Source organism: Mauremys reevesii, linkage group 1 (assembly GCF_016161935.1).
Source record: "Mauremys reevesii isolate NIE-2019 linkage group 1, ASM1616193v1, whole genome shotgun sequence".
Lineage (NCBI taxonomy): Eukaryota > Metazoa > Chordata > Testudines > Geoemydidae > Mauremys > Mauremys reevesii.
The window spans coordinates 261,575,165-261,598,436 of record NC_052623.1 but is presented as its reverse complement, the minus strand read 5'-3'; the positions used below and the strand labels follow the sequence as shown (position 1 = coordinate 261,598,436).

The window sequence follows — 23,272 nt, the reverse complement described above, 5'->3', positions numbered from 1 at the left end:
CCAGCAGTACTTAGTGTTTAAGTACAAGATATTGTAGCTTTTCTAGTCCAGTTTTTTAAAGCAGCATTAAACCAAAATGAATGAAACATTTCAATAGGTCTAATTTTCAAAACACTACAGTGAAACCATTCAGCAGGTGTTTACATGCATCATAATCAGATCCCATCACTAGTAAGAGGGCAACATATCACACTTTAACACAAGATATTCCAATACAATTCCTGATTTTATTGTGAAACATCATTAGATTTTCAAGATGGGTTTAAAACCTCTGTTACAGCACCAATTAGAGAGAATGCACACGTTACTTGCCATATTTAATGAAAACGCTCATTGTACATTTAACTCTACTTTATACCTACATAATCTAGTAGGAGCCTCTGCCAAAGAACAGAACTGTCCCTTCAAATTAAAAAAAACACCTTTACAGAAGTTATGTACTATTGCACTGTCTACTCAGCAATAGTAGTTACATGCTTCACATACTTTTGTTGAAAAATAAATTGAATTGTTACAAATCCCTGATGCAAGGCACTTTTGAGCACCTGCAGGAACATGTCCATGTAAACAGTGATACATGATACAGTACATTTTAAATAACGAACGAACAATTTCCATACATCTTTGACCATATAATGAACAGCTTTACACTGAGGCTCACAAACATGATCAGAACCACAATGCACATTTTGTCTTGATTTAAAAAGTTCTCTTAGGATTAAGACAAACAACTAGGGAAGAGAACTGTAAACATCATGCCTGCCTCCCACTGAGCTGGCAGTGTGCTTCCTGTGTGTGTGAGATCCAAAGTTATTAGCAGGCTTAGGTTCTATATCACCTGGATCCACTCAATCCATGATGGCAACTGCCAAAGTGTGGAAGAAAGGATAAAATCTCTGGAAGTGTAATATCTGACCAGTTTGGATTAAGAAGATACAGTTTGTGCATATTTCAAGTATACAAAGCACCTACTCTCATAAGATCACCAAAACATTAAATGTTTTGATCAGCTTATTGCTTTTACTTCAAGCCATATCTTCCCTTTTCTATTCAAAAGAGAAAGAGTGATATTTTATACCGAAGCATGGAAAACTCATTTCACTCCCTGAATATTATATTGGCCACATAAGTCAAAGTTTGTCTAGAAACACAAACTATTTAAGTACTTTAGAAGACTGTATTTTCCAGGGTTGACTTTATATTCACATACCAGCTGCCCATGGTTTTAACTTCATACCATAAATTATTTTTTGGGAGGAGCCAAGAGGAGAAATCCCCCTAAACTCGTAGAGATAGTTCTCAATTCCTTCCTATTTTGGAAAGGAACAGAACATCTTAAGAATTATCCTCAGTCCTGTTCCAACCCCATGCCAGTTTTCCCTTTTGGTGACATGTGCAAATCTTAGATTTTCCAGGGAGCATGGCCTCCCCATTTTCTGCAAGGATGCTCTCTAAACTGGCCAGTACTGAGGTATTCTCTCTCCCCCCATTTAGTGCTATTGCTGCACTATAAGGAGCTGCTCAGTGTAAACCAAGTGGGAAGTCATAGACCAGCCATGGAGGAGAGGAAGGGCACTTCAGCTCCACAGATCCCAGCAGGCTCTACCTTATTTCTTTGAGGGCGAAGTTGATACTAGGCAGCCTTATTACAAGACAACTAAGCAGGAGTCTTCAAGCCCTGCCCCCGCTCAACAAACTGGATTCTCCTCCCCCCTTTACAAGGTGGGGGAGATGAGGTCTCAAGTTTCTTAGAACTCCAGGTGCCAAATGGCAAATGAGCTGAATGGAGCTGGAGCTTGGAAAGCAAAGTGGGAAACTCTCACTCATGGCAGAGAACAGAAGGCAGGCCTTGAAAATGCACAATTCATGTAACTACACTGACTTTAAAAAACCCTATTCCCTGTGAGAGCAGGGCTACACTGTCAAGCAGCAGTGGTAATCCTAATCAGCAAGTGGCTTTCATGTTCCCATTTTCCTCTCTCTGCATATAAAAGGCTTATGAAATATCCCCCCATAAGAAGGAATCAGTAAAAAGTATAATTCCACAGACTACTGCACTACAAATTACAGAATTAAAGTAACCCCAAAAGAAATCAGTCTTCACATACGAGAAAGCAGTTTATCATAAACTGCAAGAAATGGTGTAAGTTAAATATAAAACTCATATACAAAAAGGGCTACCTTTATTTTTTTTTCTTTTAAAATGTTGGACATTTCCTTAAAAATTACCAACTTCATAGGATTAAATCTACCACACAATTGGTTTGGACTATAATAAAATAACAGGTAAAATACTATTAAAATGCTTCAGTTAGAGAACTGAGGTACCATTCTTGATAACTGCATTAAAACTGCAGCATTTATGCAGAGCTGCCCAAGAGGCAGCTTTTACACACTGCTTTCTTCTTGCTCTTGTGCCCCACGGTTACTGAATTCTGGAATCTGGTCCGTGAAGGACTGCATCATCCACTGTCCATTAGGAATATCACCAAAGGATGACCCCCCACTGTAGCCTAGATTGTTCGCTTCTAGAAAAACAAACAAAAGTATTACTAGTTTAGTTGGCATCATAGCTGTAGGAAAGTTTCAGAAAAGTTCATTTTGATGAAAGAATTTTCCAAGCATTCCCCCACCCCCATTTTTCAATTAGCTCTGCTAGCTGAGATGCTTAGACACATGTTCAGTTTTTACATTAACTCCTTTTCAATATTTACTTTTGATCACTCTCTAGTCCACGTTAACTTCCTAAAAAATGACTTTTTTATCTGAATTGTGACTAAGTTTGAGCAGAAATCAGTTGTTTCACTAGCAATGAACACACAGAAAACACATTTAAAAATCCTCAATTTTGTTTGTATCCTGCCTACCCAGTCTTCATAACCCCACACCAAACCCCACTGTGTTCCAGCTATTATATGAGAATAAGAAATGAACTTGAAAGATCATGAACAGGAAGCAATATAGGCAGCAATCTACATGAGAGCGCAAGATTAGGACATGAAATTTAAAGACCTTTATCAGAGGTTGGTAATTATTCATTAGTTCCCCTATATAGAATTTAAACCCCTTCAGTGACCAATGACACTTCCTCCATTTTTGGTTTGAAGTGAAAACCAGAATTCCTAATTATGGCTATTCTGCTACAGTCAGAGTTCCAACTCTCATTCTATCTCCCCTTGTGTTTTTTCTATTGCTAATAGTTTTCTCAAACTCACTTGGGGCTGAAATTGTCTATTTGTGAAAGCTCTGCAAGACGGCAGCTCTGTCCTAGGTCAGGAAACATTCAGGCTCCACAACATACACAAGCTCCATGTTTCTTTTTTTCTCCCCCACACCCAATGTCTCTTTACAATTAGAAATCCAAGAAAAAGTTAAGTGCAAAAACTAGTTTTGATGTAAGGTTAAGACAGTGCTCTCAAAAGTTGGGGAATACCAAAAGTTAAGGTTTCCTACACAACGTTAAACGGGATACACTATATACAGTCTGTGGTTTTTTTAATTTTATTTTATTTCTCAGTCTTAACAGTGTATTAATACAAAAATTTGCATTTACACTAGCCTTCAAATCAATTTATGAAGTTACATGGGAACCTCAAACCACCCTGATACAGGAAAAATACATTTGAATACATCCTCCGTCACCAGTAGCAAGATGAACAGGATAACCTTATTTCTCTCTTTTTTATCACTTGTCAGGTCTTGCTATTCTTAGAGTATAAGTTCAGAGGTAATGACTATTTCTTTTGTAATGAAAAGCACTATGTAAATTTATGGCAAAAAATGATAATTATGATGCTCTACTAGGCTGTTTCCATATATGACTTGTAACTGATTACAGTTATTTTTACACAACAGATTTGTGTAAGAATCCCTAAAATCTGATCTTGGGAAAGTTGCTGAAGTTGCAGAAAATAATTTTATTTAAATGATAGTGTCCAGGAAAAAAGAAAGAAAAAGTCTCCCCCCTTCCCCTCAAACAGAAAAGGGGGCCCTAATGTCCAGACAAAATGATATAGAAGAAATTATAACTTTAACAGTTTAAAGTTTTGAAGTACAACAGCATTTAAACAAAAACTGCCTGAAACAGCAGAAATGCAGAAAAATAATCCCTAGTATATTTTCACACGGAAAGACTTGGGGATTAAAAGCCGCAAAAAAAGCATCACTTTTTACCTGTTCCATTTGAAGCGAAGTTACACTGTTCATGCTCATAGGGGGTTTTCTCACTATATGCACCACCATACGCTGCTTCGTAACCTGGATCATATTTTTCTTCTTTAACTGCCATCTTTTTAGCATCCTCTGGAGAAAAAGGCCTCAAATATGTTAATCTTCAGGATAATAGTAAACCATGAACATTACATCACACAACACTGTATACATGTAAGTTCTTATCCCACCTTCCATGAGATAATGGGTAATTCAGATTTTAAGAAAAGATTAAATAAGTAACATGCTTAGTTCTACAGTTTGTTGTAAATTAGAGGGAATATAGTTACATGTTTCCTATAATACTTTATTTCCTTCTACCCTGATAACGGCTGGTTCTATATATTATCTATCTCATGATATGGCTACCATATAAATTTTAAGGGAAGATTACCAAAAAAGCACTATACCTTGTGCAAGCTGTAAGTCAAACGTATACTGCACCTCCTGCACCTCTGTGTTTGACGTGATGCCTTTCAGTTGATCCCTTAAATCTTTAAGCTTTATGTAATAATGAACTTTATCCTGTGCACGTGGAAACTGAGCACATCTTGCGCTGGATGATGGCATAACATAGCAGAGCTTGACAAGAGAGACAACAAAAAGGAAGCAATGCTAAATTAAAGGTCAGTAAAGCATACAATATGTAAAAACTCAAGAATAACTAAGCACTTCACCACTTTTATATATTTGTAAGCCTTTATACAAACATTAGTTAATCCTCAGAAGATGGAGTAATACTTACTTCCTTGTTTTTGCTTATCTGCTGAGGATCTTACCTCAGACAGAGAGGTAAGATCATCAGCTGACAGAGCTATGACAATTTACACCACCTGAGGATCTGCCCTAGATTTAAAACCAACACAGAAAAATTAAGTGACTTGTCCAATGAAGTACTACAATACTTATTTATGAATAATGTAGTGTTTATGTATTTATTGCAATATTTATTAATTAGAACACAACCAACATGTTACATGGGGTTATTTATCTTAAAACTGATACAATATTAAAATTCAAGGTGTCCATCGAAGGAGTATTTTAAGAACAGTTTGTGGATCAAGTCTATGTATAGTCCATCTATGCTAGTACTTTATGGTCCATTCATTATTTACAGTCCATCACTAACACACTCTTCCTCAAAGAATTTTATTGAAACATCAAAATTCAACAGAGTGCAACCGCAAGTAACCTTTAGAAGGCTGCATTTAAAAGTACCGATCACCTTGCATGCTCAGATACAGCAATTTTGTTACTAGCACTAATAGCACAGTGCCTGACGACTGTTCCCTCCCTCATGCTTGGACCAGTGCCATGGTCATCCATGAGAGAGAGAGTGTTCGTTCGACCCTCCCCTCCCCTGAGCCCCAGCCCTGCCTCTTCCCACCCCCACTCTCTCCCTTCCCTGCCTCCTCCCTCCCCCATCTTCCCTTCATGCTGTGAAACAGTTGTTTCTGGTAGGTAGGAGGCACTGGGAGGGAGGGGGAGCAGTGACCAGTGGGGCTCCTGGCGGGGAGAGGCGCTGGGAGGGGGGGGAGAGGAAAGAGCTTGGTTGCCAGTGGGTGCTAAACACCTGCTAATTTTTCCTCGGTGGCCGCTCCACCCCTGAAGCACCCATGGAGTCGGCGCCTTGCTATCAGAGAAGGGGGCTGTGGGTGTGTATGGAGCGGGGGTGGGGGGGAAAGCGGGACAGGAGAGAAGAGAAGGGAGGATACTGTAGTATTTAGATTGGATTTGAGTTTCTGAATGGTATACTTGTTAAGTTATAATATACTATTTGTGGGTGAATTAGGGGTATTCATGATGGTACATAAATTCTTTTATTCAGACTATAGATCCCTTTCAGCATGTAACTATCCTCCTGACAGTAATACACCATTTCTAAAAGCAAACCTATAAACCCCAACAAAAGTCTGGCTGAAGAAAAGGATTATATTTGCCCAATCCCATTCTCTTCTGTTTAAGTAAGACCCCTTCACTTCCCCACACACATTCTGGGCAAAATTCACCACTGGAGTAAGTAGGTTTCATTGGTTTCACTAGTGTTGAAATAACTTTGCAAGAACTTACAGTTTCTGTGTCTGGGACTTTGTGGGGCTGTAATCCAAATTCCAATTTTTTAACCTTTACTCCAAAAACTTCTTTACTAAAAATGTCATAAATACCTAAAATGAAATGAAGATAGATCATTATATGCCACATAGAAGGCTGCTGGAAAGATAGAATGATTCAAAATTAAGATTCTCACATTTTCCATTAAAAGCTGCTATGCGAGGTTTATACTTTTGTAATTTCTGCATCAGAATTCGTCCTCCTTCTCGAAATTCTTTGCTAAATGAGGAAAAAAAAACCCAATTGCATTCAAGATTAAGACCTTGGCTACTACTCATTGTTTAAATATGGTACTATCCTGCATTTTCCTACCTGGAGAGGTCTTTGCTACCTGGTGTTGTTCTTTCCACCATGTTTGTAAATCCAATACCATATTTTTGTGGTAAAGTGTGGTCATCCATATGGTTCAATTGTTCCTCACTCAGCCCAGACAAAAAGAGACACTTCCCTGTGAAGAGAGAAGATACAATATGCATTTTACTCATGTGCATTCCGAAATACATCAAGGTGCCAAAATACTATAATGAAATATTTATTTCTAAGGAGATACTAAAATGAAAAAAAAAAAAAGCTATTAAAAAAAAGGGACTGCCCAGTATATCGTATTGGAATGCTAAAGAAATACTCCATGTTAAGCAAACACCATTTATTTCAGAAGATGATTGCCTTGTCTACATTTATTTAAAGACTGCTTCTAGCGACCATTGTTTCTATACCGCTTCAAGACAGAAAATCCCTATTGAAAAATGTAATGCCACCACCGGATTCCTTGTTTCCATAAACAGGACTTTGTTCCTAAAAGTTAAATTTGGAGCTTTAATTTTATGACTTAAGTAAAAATGGAACAACTATGATCAGTATCTATTTCCACATTATTCTATTTAGTTCCTCTTGTGAAGCCCAGGACCACAAAGTTAGCATTAGAAGCATTATCCTAGGTATGGAGAATTCATTGTGGTACTGGAGAGAACACATTTTCAGCAATTTTTCCTTTCCTGCAAGGGCTATAAAACAAACAAAAAGAGGCTCCCAAAACAAAAAACAACAACAACAACAAAACCCAAACGACACACCACTACAGACTACCAGAGGTTCAAAACAAAGAGCAGGAAAAGAAAGCAATACTGTTCAAGCAAACAAAGTTGAAAGGTTAGTTATCTTTATAATGAAAGTCTCCAAAAATCTAGGCTGTTCTGATATTAAGCAAGTTGACACTGTTCATATTAGGAACCCAAAATGGTGCAAGCCCTGGCTACATATGAGATCTCCTCAAGGCTCCTCTGAACTGCTACACATGTTCAACACATACCCTGACTTTTATGGCTCTCGATATCATGTCTTCAGTCAGCAACCAATCCAATCTTTACTATGAAAGCCACGCCCCTTGATGTTCATCTGTTATTCTCCCCCTACATATAAACTCACACCAATTACCACCATTTCAGAGTTGGTTTTTTCCATTATATTTTTTGGCATGCCTATTGTTAGTCTAATTTACTAACTTATCTGCCATCACTTGTCTTTTTGTATTGACCATGGATTGTTTGAATTTTAATAAATATAATAAAATGTTAATCTACTTGAGTCATGTTATGTGCTGTACACTGCCATGGAGCTCTTCAGCGTAAAGCAAGCACACTTAAGTACAAAAAAAGTAAGTTCTTATCTTACATATTTCAGTACTATTTCTGCTTCTCCCCAATTTTTGATGTAGCATGAAAAGTTTAAAATGACAAGTTTAGTTTGGCTCACTGTAAACAAGCATCTTCATACTACAGAATAGTTTTATCAGCATGCACATATTTGGACTGATTCATGATAAAATACACATTAAGTCAAATGCTCATTGTGATGCTGGCAGATTAGATGCCAGCTCTTTCCCAGGCTGCACCCATTAGCTAAAAACTGACAACCTCATAGTTGGGGACCAGACCAGTTCACCTGTATGTTGGTTTTGCTCAAAAGGGAGAGTGGTAGTTAAAAAGACACATTTTAGAGAACAACGAGTAGACTCTTTATTTAAAATGGGTTGGCAATTTAAAAGGAAGGGCTGCGGTTTTCAAGTTAACATGCAGCACAAACCCAAAAGACGGTGCAGTACGACTGCAGACAGGACTGAATCTCCATGAGACGAAACTTAAAAAGAGAATGACCTGCAGTCACTCCCATTTATGTCCAGGTGCCTCTGACCACCTCAGGAGATGACGGCTACCAGTCGTAATGCACTGTCAGCTGCCAAAAGGCAATGAGTTGCTGCTGTGTAGCAATGCAGTCCCACGTCTGCCACACCCAGGAGACATACGGTGATGGTGAGCTGAGCGGGGTCCATGCTTGCCGTGGTATGGCGTCTGCACAGGTAACCCAGGAAATAAGGCTCAAAACAATTGTCTGCCGGTGCTTTCATGGAGGGAAGGAAGGGAGTGGGGGGCCTGACAACATGTACCCAGAACCACCTGCAACAATGTTTTTGACCCATGAGGCACTGGGAGCTCAACCCAGAATTCCAATGGGCGGCGGAGACTGCGGGAACTGTGGGATAGCTACCAAAGTGCAACGCTCTGGAAGTCGACGCTAGCCTCGGTACTGTGGACGCACTCTGCCGAGTTAATGGTCTTAATACTCTTGGAGTAGGGACACACACAAATCGATTGTATAAAATTGATTTCTTAAAAAAAAAACAAAAAAAACCACCAAACCGACTTCTATAAATTCGACCTAATTTTGTAGTGTAGACATACCCTATGAAATGCTTGTATGTTGCTGCATGCATTAATCTCTAGAGCCCATGTTATAAGGTAGTATTTAAATGTTTACTCTGAAACGGTAAATCTCTCCAGTCAGGAGAAAAACATTATCAAGTGTGAAATACTAGATTGTCACAGGAGGTGTTGTCTCCTGCCCAACCAAAGAAGGCCCATAGACACTGGACAAACCGCTGTGGGACATCAGAGGACAAAAGACTGTTTATTGGTCCCCTCCCACCTAAAGTCGTCCCATCATCTTGTACTCTGGGGGAAAAGAATACAAATCCCTGTCAAGAAGAAACTGCATTTTTTTGGCTTTTTGAATTCAGAAGGGCCCAGAGACTCTAAATTGAAGCCAGACATCCCCAGAGATCCTCCAGGGTCTGCCCTGAAAGACAATTTGGATAGATAGATCACTACAATTCTGTCACTCTTAAGATTTAGATGGAAACTCATTTGTATGTACGTTTGCTTGCTGTAATCCATAAATAACGCTTATTTCTTTTTTTTTTTAATTGTTAAAATGTTTAGACAGTTGGTTACAGGACTGGCTACAGGCATTGTCTTTGGTGTAAGACCTAGGGTACCAATCGATCAGGGATAAGTGACTAGTCTCATGGGACTGGAAGCAACCTAAATGTGGTGTGATTTTTTTGATGTAAGTGACCATTTTTCACTAAGTCCAGTTTGTCTCGGTGGCAAAATAGACTGGAGAGTTTAAGGGTACTGTCCGTGACTCAGTGTTAAGATTGTTGCAATAATCCAGGGGTTCACATTTGTTACTGGCTTGGTGAAGTTTAATTATAGAACACACGGCCAGGTTGGGGTGTCTGCCCTGAGGTAGGCACTCAAAGTTGTGAGCCACTCTAGACAGCGTGACACTCATTTCAGAGGAAAATAAATGAAAAATCCATTAACACAAAAACCCAGTACAAGATGTAGGCATCAGACTTGTGTCTCATACACAGCCTTTAATATGGACTTGTCACTCCTGTTAACATCAACAGGTGCTCACACAGATGAAGGGCAGATAGTCTTTTATAAAGAACCCTGAAAACAAGCTATGCACCTACCTACAACAGGGAGTGGTAGATAAGCCCTAGTTTGTTTACAGTGAATCACAAATTAAGTCAATTTTTGTACTTCTCCCTTCTACACCAATAGCAACATTCAGATGAAAAATAAAAGTGTCCAGAATTATTAAAATAAATATGAGGCAGTCGTAAAGATATGGCAGTATTTTTTTTTTAAACTTCAAATATGGTGTACCATTAATGTTAGAAACTACCAGTTTGGTGAATTGGAAGAGTAGAGGGGAAAAGGGTTTGTGTTTTATTCAGACATCTAGAAGGTTTGTTAATAAAGAGGTAAATACAGAACTGGTAGGGCATTCCGAAAATTATATTTGGGAAAAATGGTGGTTGTTTTTCTGTTTTTAATTCTGAAAGTTGGTGACTGCTCACTTATTAAAAAAAAGCCATGAAAACTCAAATACTTGTAATCTGATTGATTTAATTATATGCGGTAATAAACTAAGATTAAACAAAATTGTTTTTTCAATTATATAATCCTGTAACTGTTTACATAATTCTGAACTCACATTTATAAACAAGATGAGAGGAATCATTGATGACCCACTTTTGTTTTGTTTGTGTGGCTTTACATGATAAAACATAGTAGTATGTGCTTGTCGTTAAATTACAGACAATGCTGAGTGTGTTTAAAAAATTGAAAATACAAACAGCCTCATTTAAATTGTCATATTATGACAGAATTCTGCAAATCTCAATAAAAAGAAAAGAACAAACTTACAAAAGTGGTTTCCAGGTCCAGGGTAATGATGCCCTTTGTACGCTGCCATTAAACCCGGGTTTATGCCAATCTACAGAGCAAAGCATCAGTAAATTGTAGCTTCAAAAACATAATTATTAAAATAATGAAGGGAAAAGGGAATACATTTAAACTGATCTTATTACTTGCATAATAATGCATTTGTCAAACCTAGGAATCATAGCTCAATTAACGATTTTCAATTATTTCAAGATTTAAAAAATTTAAGACAAGATCTCAGTTTATAGGTGTAATGTTATAGCATTACTGCAACATATATTTTACAATAGTTAGGTGTAGCACTTAGGGGGAAAACAATAAGGAAAGAACACTCAATAATAGTATGAACAGTTTCTGCCTTCCCTTATATTTAAATTTAAGGTTTTTTCATAAACTAGAATGCTGTTACTATAATCCCTGACAGAAAGTGTGACGCTACTGTACACAAACAACAACTTGGATGTTACTTTATCCTGTGAAACCTCATCATAAAAATGCTAGATAAACAGTAAAGTAAATCATAATTCATGAGTTACAGACTTGAAAATGTCACTTAATGTATGACTTACAATTACAATATCCAGATTGAAGGTCAAAATATCAGGAAGAGTCTTGGTCAAAAGTTCAGCTTCAGACACACCATTAAAACGGTCCACTTTTCTTTTGACTTTGAATGTATCTGTGATCTTTTCTTGTTTGCCTTTTGATTTAGTTGATTTAGCTGCCTTAGCAGCTGGTTTTTTTGGCTCTGCTGATTTGGTTTTTCTCTTCCTTCCCTTTGTAACTTCTGAAACACAAAGTAATAGATTCCTTTTTGCATGGCTTTTCTAACAGTGTAGAACTGTTTTTAATAATATTGATGTCAAACATTAATACAAAAATATGCTGCTCAAATTTTAAACTTGTCTACTAAAAACTGCTCTCATTTTCATAATATTCATGCAAAATAATCCTTACACAAAACAGCCTTCAGCTGAAACTCTGTATTCCACGTTTGGTCTGTGAACAGCACTAGCCCATGTCAGAAAGTGAAGTTGTGGAGGTTTAGGTTCATGCTGACAGACCGACAGTACTGGCATATTTTGCTTTGACAGTTGCTGGACATGTAAAAGGGGAGTATTTGGTTTCATTTGCTAGTGATGAAAATTAGACTCATGGTCCAATGGAGTGCTACTTTATCTCATTGGGAATATCACTTGACAGGATCACCTAAATCAAAACCATGGTTCTGGCTTAATGAACATCACACACAAAAATGGTTACTTTATAGAAAATTTAAGATGTTCTCAAGAAGAGTCCACATACAAATTCCTTACCATACCACCTAATTAACTATGCCTATTGCCAATTCTTTGGCGATCTGAGACTTTACTCAAGAATTTAAGTTTTGCAGATAACCCTTTATAGACACACGTCATAGTTCAGCTATAAATTATAACTGACTTGAAGAGTTACACGTTTGATAGCCCAGTAAATACTGGGAGTTTTTCATATTTTCTTATATGCTTAGCTGCCCCATCTTGTCTCACTATTTGAGAATCGTTCAAAAAACAAACAAAACCTTTAAAAGTTCTTCCATGTTGAAAATACATGCAGAGCAAAAACTACATGCACATATAATCAGAGTAGCCACTATGAATGCATAGTAAAATTTATTTAAAAAACAAAGGCCACCAGCTCATATTGCTTAGATAACAGAGCAGACAGCCTCCATGGTTAGAAGCTTGGCACAACTACTTTGCTGACAGCAGCTAAAGAACAGGTAATATGTCAGAGACGAGGGATCTCAAATAAAATTTGAAAATATTTGGTCTGACTTTCTAAAAATCTTTAGTAATTCCAAGCAGATGGAAACTGAGATGTTGCTCTCCTTTCCCCTCCACGCCCCCCTTTCCTTTCCTGTTCTTTTTGTCTCCCCTTCCCTTATTTTTGGGACAAAAGTTAATATAAATTGGAAAAAAAAACAACCCCAACCCTGAACAAACTAGCACTATTTTAGTTCTCACAGTGGAAGAAACTACAATATTGTGGCTGCAGAACACAAATCAAGATAGCAGTAGTCAGACAGATAACTTAGGCCAATATGTCATATACACCAGTGCCTTGGAAACACTTCAAGAGGTAAGAAAATGTCATAAGCTTTTCTTTTGTTTTGTGGGTGCAGGTAGAAGCAGTAAAGTCTAAGTTCTACTCTGCTATAGGGGACTTCAGCTTATATATACACAAAGGCTGATGACTAGAGATCACAGTTTCTTAGCATCTAGCATACTTCAATGTGCTGGGTGAATGGCATATCAAAAGAAAGAGGGAAGATAAATAATAAAGATAACATACAATATAAGATATAAGCTTGCTTCTACCACAAACCCAACCCTACAGCATATAGAGGAAATCTAAATAAAACTGCACAATCTCTGAGGCATAACTTAAAATTTGAGTGCACCATTATCCTTTCCATTTGACAAAAAGTGAGACCAGAAGGGAATTTGGTATCTAGGATATATATGAACAGAAAGTAATTCATGCAGCTGAGAAAAAAAATCTTTATAAAAATTTATAGCACAGAATTTCTATATTTACCATCAGTTCTGACACTACCTTGGTCATGATATGTGATCCTAGTGACAACTTTCTGCCCACCATCCTAACATTGAGGAGTCCGGTGGCACCTTAAAGACTAACAAATTTATTTGGGCATAAGCTTTCGTGGGTAAAACCCCCCACTTTTCTGAAGAATCTGTTAGTCTTTAAGGTGCCACCGGACTCCTCATTGTTTTTGTGGATACAGACTAACACGGCTACCACTCTGATACTTGACATCCTAAAATGGTGACACTAATGAACAGGGCTTAAAAAACTCAAATGCCCATTTAACAGTGGCAAGTGATAAGTCTAACCCCATCAACTAATGCAAAATTTAAGCTTTTATTTTATTTTTTAAAAACTTTCAGCATGAGGATAATCTTTGAGATGAGAAAAATATAATGGAGAGACACTGCCTTCAAGTCTGCAGACATCCCTGGTGCATTTGTGGCACTCTGCCAAGCAGCAGCATAGCAAAATTAGCACCACAGTAATCTGTTTCACTGCTACTATGCAGAATTAAGCAACAGCAGTCAGGCACTGAGTTATTCACAAGGAAGGAGGACCCAAAAAATTGAAGTCTGTGGGAGTGGTAGAACAACCGATTTCCCTCCCTCTTCCTCTCCTTGCAGGAGCAAGAAATCTTTGCCAGTAGTCACAGAATGGAAGAGACCCACCCCTACTCGCAGTAGCCAGACTCTCAAGGGAGAAGAGCAATGTCTTCCTCAATCCCAGCAGCTAAAACAGGGCTGAATCTCAAATTTATCAGACACCTACTACCCAGACTATCACTACAGATGGAGCTCCCAAGCAGGGTCCAGGGACAGCATCCTAACAGGAAATCCCAAAAACCTCTCCCTTCCCAAGGCTGGGAGTTGATGGGCTTCTCACTAGAGGAGTCACACCACCCTGGTCTTTCATATCTATCTCAAGAGAGTAGGTTTAGTCCTCTTGTTAGTAAGTATCTAGTTAGTTTTTCAAGCCCTGCTAATAAGCCTGTGGAGACTTCATCTAGTTCTCAGTGTTCACAGCAAGACCTGGAATAGCTCAATAACAGAACACTATTTGGTCTGACTTTCTAAAAATCTTTAGTAATTCCAAGCAGATGGAAGTGTAATTAAAAGACACTGTTTCCTCATCACAACATGCAACTCTCCCCATGCAAGAGATGCCTAACTATAGTTGTGCACTAACTGTAGTGAATAATATAGTGTCTCTGTTAGAGTGACCAGAGCATTTACTGCTTGAACTAGAAGATGGAGATTCACTATACAATTTAATCTTGCCAAGGGTTACAGCAACTATTGTGAAAGTAAATATTTATGTAGATGTGGCACATAATTAGGCCTGGGATGCCATCATCCCAGATTTAACATTCTTGCATTATGTTAGTACAGAGAGACTCACACCCATATTCAAAATATGGATAAAGGATTAATTCTGAAATAGTGGAAAAGTGCAGTTACTAATGATTTAGAACTAGCATTCAAGTATGGCAGATGTTACAAGTAGTAAGCAATAAGGTGACATCATTACACAGGTTCCCATTCTGGCATACTTATCACCAAAACTAATAAATAGACGATATATATGAAGGCTAAAGAAAGAAAATAGGGGCTACCTAGAAATACTCAGAGCACAGAACTGAAATGTATCTCAAGGCATGGTTTCTAGCCTTCGCATATTTGTAGGTGGCTTAAAGTTAGTTTTTAAAGTAGTAATTGAAAAATCAGATGATTATAATGCACCCCAAAAACACAGTAATTAAATATGTAACCATAATAAAGACTTTCAGTAAAACAGGATCCTACTATACTAATTTTACAAAATTGCTATGAACATTTACTAGCTGAAGCAAAAAGTCTAGCTGCTGGCCTTTTACCATGATGACTGATTTAGAAAAACCACAACTCAAAAATCAACTAATCGTAGTTTACTCGCCTATGAAAATGATCACTCATGACAGATCAGAATTTGGCAAGCCTGAGCAATGTCAAAACTACAACCAGGGTTTGCATTTGTATTTTCCTATATGCATGCTGCAATATTTTTATTATTCTTTTAGAAACGTTACAAAAAACAAGTTCCTGAACCAGTGGCGGCTCTAGGAATCCCGCCGCCCCAAGCAGGGCGGCGCGCCACGGGGCGCGCTCTGGCGGTCGCCGGTCCCGCGGCTCCGGGGGACCTCTTGCAGACGTGGCTGCGGAGGTCCCGCTGGTCCCGCGGCTCTGGTGGAGCTTCCACAGGCATGCCTGCGGGAGGTCCACCCGAGCCGTGGGACCAGCAGACCCTCCGCAGTCATGCCTGCGGGAGGTCCACCCGAGCCGCGGGACCAGCGGACCCTCCGCAGTCATGCCTGCGGGAGGTCCGCTGGTCCCGCGGACCTCCCGCAGGCATGCCTGCGGAAGGTCCGCCGGAGCCGCCCTGTCGGCAAAATGCCGCCCCAAGCACGCGCTTGGCACGCTGGGGTCTGGAGCCGGCCCTGTTCTGAACACTTGTTCAAAAACTGCCAAAAAAGAGAAAAACCAGGAGACTACAGAAGCAAATTATTAAGACAAATTATCCTTGAAAATCAACTACTAAGTATCAATTTCATTTTCAGCCTCGTTAATCAAGATTTTAATTTTATAAAGTTATATTAATTTGGTCACACTACCTTGAATAGGTTCTTGAGCAAAGTTTGTATCTGAAATGCCCTCTACAGTCTGTTGTTCATTCATAATTTCCATGTTAGGAGCTGTAGTCATCATTTGATGGAACGGAAATGTATAAAATGCTTGAGCTTGCTGAAGAGGAGAATAATATCTTAAAAGAAAAAAGTCAGTATTGTTAGCCATATAACATTAATCTTTCAGAATTTTCTTAAGTTTATAACCTGTTCAGTACATTACTTAATCAAAATAAAAATCATGGCATTCCTAACCAGCGTTGGCATACACTGCATGTTATATTCTCCAGTTACAGTCTATTACAACAACACGTAGAATATCCAATTCCATTAAATAAATGGCCAATACTTCTGATCACATAGTGGGAATCAAACATTGCTGAACACCCCATCTCCTTTTTAATTAATATTAAGCATACAAGAATCAGAATATTCAGATTATTATAGTCACATTAAATATATGCCTTCTTTTCTTCCACTTTTCTATAACACAATTATAACTAAACGTTGTGATTCTTTCACGAAGGTCGTGGGAAGTCACAGATTCCGTGACTTTCCGTGACCTCCATGACTTCCGCAGTGGCTGGGGACAGCTGCTCGGGCACCCCACAGCCAGTTGCACTGGCCACTGCTGGAGCAACCCAGGGCCAGCTGCTTCATCGGTCCCCAGGGCCAGCTGCTGCTAGGGATGCTCTGGGCAGCTGGCTCCAGGGACCACCTGAGCAGCAGCCAGTGTGTCTGGTCCCGCAGACCGTCCAAGCAGTGGGCTTGGGGGCGGTCCCGGTGAACATCAGAGCAGAGGTCCTGGAGCTAGCCACACCGGCTGCTGCTTGGGCGGCCCTTGGCATCTGGCTCTGGAGACCTCCGGAACAACGGCTGTTGTGGCTGACTCCGGGGAGTGCCTGAGCAGTGGTTTTGGGGGTGCCCTGGGGACCACCTGAACAGCAGCAGTCTGGAGAGCAGTCCCCAGGAGCAGCAGCCGGGATGGGAGGGGGGGCAGAATGGGGGAGTCAACCCCCAGCATTGGAGCAGAGCTCCCCCCATCCCCAGCAGGCCCCCCACCACCAGGGCAGCAGGGCCCCAGAAGCAGAGATTTAGTCATGGGTATTTTTGGTAAAACTCATAATTTGTTGAGGAAGAGTCAACATGGTTTTAGTAAAGGAAATCACGCCTCACCAATCTACTAGAATTCTTTGAGGGGGTCAACAAGCATGTAGACCAAGGGAATCCACTGGATATAGTGTACTTAGATTTTCAGAAAGCCTTTGACAAGGTCCCTCACTAAAGGCTCTTACGCAAAGTAAGCTGCCACGGGATAAGAGGGAAGGTGGTCTCATGGATTGGTAACTGGTTAAAAGAAAGGAAACAAAGGGTAGGTATAAATGGTCAGTTTTCAGAGTGGAGAGACGTAAATAGTGGTGTCCCCCAGGGTCTGTACTTGGTCCAGTCCTATTCAACATATTCATAAATGATCTGGGAAAAGGGGTAAACTGTAAGGTGGCAAAATTTGCAGATGATACAAAATTACTAAAGATAGTTAAGACCCAGGCAGAATGTGAAGAGCTATAAAAGGATCTCTCAAAACTGGGTGACTGGGCAACAAAATGGCAGATGAAATTTAATGTTGATAAATGCAAAGTAATGCACATTGGAAAGCATAATCCCAACTATACATATAAAATGATGGCATCTAAATTAGCTGTTACCACTCAAGAAAGAGATCTCGGAGTCATTGCGGATAGTTCTCTGAAAATATCCAGTCAATGTGCAGTAGCAGTCAAAAAAGCAAACAGAATGCTGGGAATAATTCAGAAAGGGATAGATAATAGGACAGAAAATATCACGTTTCCTCTATATAAACCCATGGTAGGCCCACATCTTGAATACTGTGTGCAGATGTGGTCGCCCCATCTCAAAAAAGATATATTGGAATTGGAAAAGGTTCAGAAAGGGGAACAAAAGTGATTAGGAATATGGAACAGCTTCAGTATGAGGAGATATTAATAAAAATGGGACTTTTCAGCTTGGAAAAGAGATGGCTAAGGGGAGATATGATTGAGGTCTATAAAATCATGACTGGTATAGAGAAAGTAGATAAGGAAGTGTTGTTTACTACTTCTCATAACACAAGAACTAGGGATCACCAAATGAAATTAATAGGGAACAGGTTTAAAACAAATAAAAGGAAGTATTTCTTCACACAACGCAGAGTTAACCTGTGGAACTCCTTGCCAGAGGATGTTGTGAAGGCCAACACCATAACAGGGTTCAAAAAAGAACTAGATAAATTCATGGAGGATAGGACCATCAATGTCTATTAGCCAGGAATGGTGTGCCTAGCCTCTGTTTGCCAGAAGATGGGAATGAGTGACAGGGGATGGATCGCTTGATGATTACCTGTTCTGTCCATTCCCTCTGGGGCACCTGGCACTGGCCACTGTCAGAAGACAGGATACTGGGCTAGATGGACCCTTGGTCTGACCCAGTAGGGCCATTCTTATGTTCTTATGTAAAAGTTATGGACAGGTCATGGGCTGTGAATTTTTATTTATTGCCCATGACCTGTCCATGACTTTTACCAAAAATACCTGTGACTAAATCTTAGCATTAATTATAACACATTACACTTTATGTTCTTAAAAGTATAACATCAAATACACAGAGTGTGGGCAATCTAGCTGAGTTAAAGCTATTGTCCAACTAACTTAGCTCGACTTAATTTGGTAGCGTAGGCAAGGCCAAAGTCAGTAGTTACTGTGATGGTTCATGGTCACCCTACGCCCCGTATGTCTGTGGTGCGCATCCTCACCAGGAGTGCTTCCACCAACTTAACCGTGTGGGGCACTGACAGCGGTGAGTCCTGTGCAGAGCTGACAACCAACAGGAAATTTAAATAACGCAGCATCTACATAGACAGTGTGTCAACATAACTACATCAACCTAAGCACTACGTCTCTCGCAGAGGTGGAATTATTAAGTCGGTGTAGTGGGGGATCCACATCAGTGGAAGCAGTGGTTCCCAAACTTTAGCAACCCGCAAACTCCTTTCACTAAAATGTTGTCTTGTGAACCCCCTCCTAAAAAATGAATATTTCCAGGGATTTTCTCCTTTACCTCAGCATAAATTATAACACCAGTGATCTTGGAAATATAAAATCTGTTTTTATGACATGCTTATAAAAATATAAATATAAACACTATTTATTATTATTATTTATCATTACAGTATTTTTATTATATTATGAAAATGGCAACACTCTTCCAAGATCTCACTTTTGATTAAGCCTGTTATAAGACAAGGCTCCTCTCACAAGTGCCAGTGGGAAAAAGGGGTATGGGGCGAAGCCCCCACACACCCCAGGAACTGGGGGGCACAGCTGGAAAAGTAGGAGGGCCCACAGGGGCTGCCAGAAAAAAAGTGGAGGGACCCACAGGGGGGAGGGGCACCGATGCGTGGGCGGCACATGACTCTTGTCGTCCCCCTGGCACTGGCGCCTCTGGCTCCTATGTTTCATCAAGGAGTATCAGATGTGAAACAGCATGAAGGTATTTAAGAAGCCAACTCAAAGAGTTCCTCCTACACAAGCATTCAAGTCTTGAGCAGTCCCGGCAAACGACGCATGTTACAACAAAGCTTAAACTTGTTCTTCATAATAATTTAGGAACAACACTAGCAGCCTATTTAATTTTAAAAACAGCAAAAAATATCCACCTCCCTTTCTATTTCGTATAAGGAGTCTTGAAGTTTAAATCTCCTTAGTGTGACAGATATGCTTGCTTTGATCTGCTTAGTTCTTGGAAGTCCCCAAGGCTCTGGGCTGCTGGCCCCATGCTGCCCGAGGTCCCTATGGACAGCTCTGTCTGCCATTAGGGATTTTTTCCCCCCGAGAACCCTGTGTAACATTTCACAAACCCCAGTTTGGGAACCACTTTGTGGGAGCAACATTGTAGTGTAGATACTTACAGAATTAGCTTGATGTAAGCTGCCTTACAAAGACCTAACTCTGTAGTGTAGACCAAGCCTTAGAATTAATTGATACAATGTGGGTGAGATAACATCTATTATTGGACCAATTTCTGTTGGCGAGAGAGACAAGCTTTCGAGTTCATACAGAACTCTGACCTGAAGCAGAGCTGTGTGAACTCAAAAGCTCGGCTCTCTCACCAACAGAAGTTGGTTGAGCAAAAGATATTACCTTACTACCTTGTATCCTGGGACCAACATGGCTAGAATAACACTACATACAACAATTAGAATTACCTGACTTTTGCCAACTCTGAATTTACTTAATCTTCCATCAAATTATTTTACTTTATCTAATACATACTGAGTGTGTGCAGCACTCTGGGTTGCAAGATGGTACAGGTGCCTAGGTGACTGGGAGGCAATTAGCCACAGTGCACACTGTTTAGTATCTTTACGCAAAAGTATCTTTTTGCAGATACAGACTAATATTGCTGCTACTCTGAAACCTATCTTTAAGCAGTATTGTACCAAGCACAGGCCAGTGACATCAGATCCACTCCTGCAACCCTTACACAGAGACTCCTACTCCAGATGACATGCATCCGACGAAGTGGGTATTCACTCACAAAAGCTCATGCTCCAATACGTCTGTTAGTCTATAAGGTGCCACAGGACTCTTTGCTGTTTTTACTACTCCAGATATACCTCCCCAGATATACTCATAGACCTGCCCAACATAGGGCCCCTGCTCAATACACCCTCCACATATGGGCACAAACTCCCACTCACAGACAGGGGTCCCTGCTCCATAAACGCTTAGTATATACAGGGACACCCCCCTCCCCCCATCCACTCACAGACATAGGCCCCTCCCGCTTTACCCCCTTCACCCGCCGCAGACAGACGGGCCAAGCGCCCGCTGACGTCACCCCTGCGGCTGCCCAGTCCCCGCCCCGCTACGTCACCATGCGCGAGCGCCCGCAGTTGGGAGCCAGGCAGCCGGCTCCGGCGGGCGGGGGGGAGCTGAGCAGCGGCAGGGGCCTCCCCGCGCCAGGCCTAGGCCCGGCTGCCCCATGTACCTGACCGGCTCCTCGGCTTCCATCCCCGGGCGCTGGTGCGTCCGGCCTAGCGGGCTGCCGTGCGCGCCAGCCGCCCCCGACCCCTTCCGCCTCACACACAGCGCCGCCGACCGGCCTGCCGAGCGAGCGGTCGGTCACGTGGGGCGGGGCAGCCAATCCGGATCAGGCACCCGCCGGGCCATGACCACGAGGCTCGCGGGGGTGGGGAGAAGGCAGAGGAGGCGAAATGGGGTGAAAGGGGGCGGGGCCTCTCTGCTCGCGCCGCCAAGGGCCGGAACGTACCACGGCAGCCAGTTGGCTGACTGACTTCCCCCCGCCCGTTGGATGAGAGACCCCGGACGCTTGACGTGCGCCGGGATTGTTTCCTGGCTCCAGTTTTCTCTGACTCCCTCCCACTTTCAGGCCTTTTCTCCTGGCAGTTCAAGGGGGGCGGGGGTGGTCACCGGGCTACACTCGCGACTGGGTCCACACTAGACACGTTCACAGACGTGAACATGGGCCAGGCTGTGAGAGTCTTGGGGCTAGAGAGAGGGGATCCGTAATCTAGCAAATGACATTCCTAGGAAATGTGGCTCTCAAACGGAGCCACCGTGAAGTAGGATTCGGATGAGAGGCCGGGCTTTGGTCACAGTTAAGGCATCGCTGACCATAAGCCGTTAAAAAGCGCCTGTGTACTTCTTATTTGGGAGAATAAAGACAGAATGTGATCAGTGTTTGCCAGACAGTCCATCTAACCTGCCCACACTACTGGTTGCTCTGTGCACATCAATGGAAGTGCATGCCCGAAAAGTAAAATCACACAAGGCAAGAGAAGAAATCCAATAAGCAGCCTATAGTAACTGTTAAAGGACATGCCAAAGCCTTTAAAAGAAAATACCACTGTATTCCACAGTAACAGTTCTTAACACTGCAGCTTACAGAGTTACAATAGAGGACTAGTATATTTCCATATGGCTACTTAAAGACTAACAGATTTATTTAGGCATAAGCTTATTGGGTAAAAAACCCACTTCTTCATGCATCTGAAGAAGTGGGTTTTTTACCCACGAAAGTCTATACCCAAATAAATCTGTTAGTCTTTAAGGTGCCACCAGACTCCTTGTTTTTGTGGCTACAGACTAAACACCCCCAATACTTGACATATGGCTACTGTGGCTTTGATCATGCAAACATTCGTACCAGTGCTTTCCTGTATGCATGTGACTAGGGCCATTGAACCCAACAGGGCTACTTATGCTTAAAGGTAAGCACATGCAAAAGTGCCTTGCTAGATCATGGTTCACACAAAGTTAAGAAAGCATGTAAATGTTTGCAGGAGTAGGGCCTATATTGTTGTAACAAGGCAACTAGTGTTACCATAGAACTACAGTTCCGCTATCACAAAGCATCAAAAAACACACATCAGGACCCAAATATGAGATTGACATAAAATATTTGCCTTCTTATCTTTGAGCCTTTAGTTATCACATTTCCAAGCTTTCTCCCCACAATCACGAGGGTTAGAAACTTAAAAAACAAAACAAAACAAAAAAACACACACACACAAAGCGGAGATTTTCTCAATCACACAACACCAAGAACTCGGGACAACTAATGAAAAACACCAGTCGTTCTGAACCACGGCAATTCCTGTACTCTTCCTGGATTGTTAACATAACTACAACTACTAGTGTTAGGAGTTACTACCCTATTACTACAGTATTTTATTGTTAATGTAATCACTCAGTTAATGCTAATCTTACCTCAGGGGGGTGGGTTTCTACAGTGGGCTAAGCCTTTAGGCCCCTGTCGTGTATTAAGGACAGAGCAGAGTGTCTCTGAGGGATGCGTTAGACCACTCAGGGATATGAATGAACAGAGACTTACGGAGCCAAACACGGGACCAGTGAGGGTGCCTCCCTAATCACCGCAGCATCCTCTCTCCCCAGCCAGTGTGGAAGGGGGCCTTGCAGCAGCGGCTCCCTAGGGCGATCTCCCATTTGCGGGGAAGCGAGGACAGACTGGCAATGCACGTAGTTCCGTAGCAGATGCTAGAGTCACCTGAGAGATGACGTGACTGCCCTGAGTCACATGATTTGAT

At 41.0% G+C, this 23,272-nt stretch overlaps 1 protein-coding gene across 3 annotated transcripts; it reads right to left on the bottom strand.

Annotated features, from left to right (window-relative positions):
* Positions 1 to 207: 207 nt before the first annotated feature.
* On the bottom strand, positions 208 to 23,265 carry TDG (thymine DNA glycosylase). 3 transcript variants are annotated; one of them, XM_039502868.1, is made up of 10 exons: positions 23,059 to 23,265; positions 16,135 to 16,283; positions 11,465 to 11,682; positions 10,878 to 10,947; positions 6,634 to 6,769; positions 6,458 to 6,540; positions 6,280 to 6,374; positions 4,620 to 4,791; positions 4,174 to 4,302; positions 208 to 2,528 (listed from the first exon to the last, which is right to left on the bottom strand). In XM_039502868.1, exons 1-10 carry the CDS (start codon positions 23,169 to 23,171, stop codon positions 2,389 to 2,391), a joined length of 1,305 nt encoding a protein of 434 aa, XP_039358802.1. In that variant the 5' UTR covers positions 23,172 to 23,265; the 3' UTR covers positions 208 to 2,388. The 3 variants fall into 3 exon arrangements, with proteins under 3 accessions (XP_039358802.1, XP_039358821.1, XP_039358811.1); XM_039502887.1 differs by lacking the exon at positions 23,059 to 23,265 and adding an exon at positions 22,935 to 22,953; XM_039502877.1 differs by lacking the exon at positions 23,059 to 23,265 and adding an exon at positions 21,193 to 21,361.
* Positions 23,266 to 23,272: the final 7 nt, after the last annotated feature.

Coding starts and splice junctions, on each gene's coding strand:
- TDG (XM_039502868.1), bottom strand. CDS start 23,171: ATGGGAGATCGCCCTAGGGAGCCGCTGCTGCAAGGCCCCCTTCCACAC. Junction 16,284..23,058: donor CTGGTCCCGTGTTTGGCTCC/GTAAGTCTCTGT, acceptor TTTTCTTTTAAG/ATATTATTCTCCTCTTCAGC. Junction 6,541..6,633: donor GGTAGCAAAGACCTCTCCAG/GTAGGAAAATGC, acceptor TTCCTCATTTAG/CAAAGAATTTCGAGAAGGAG.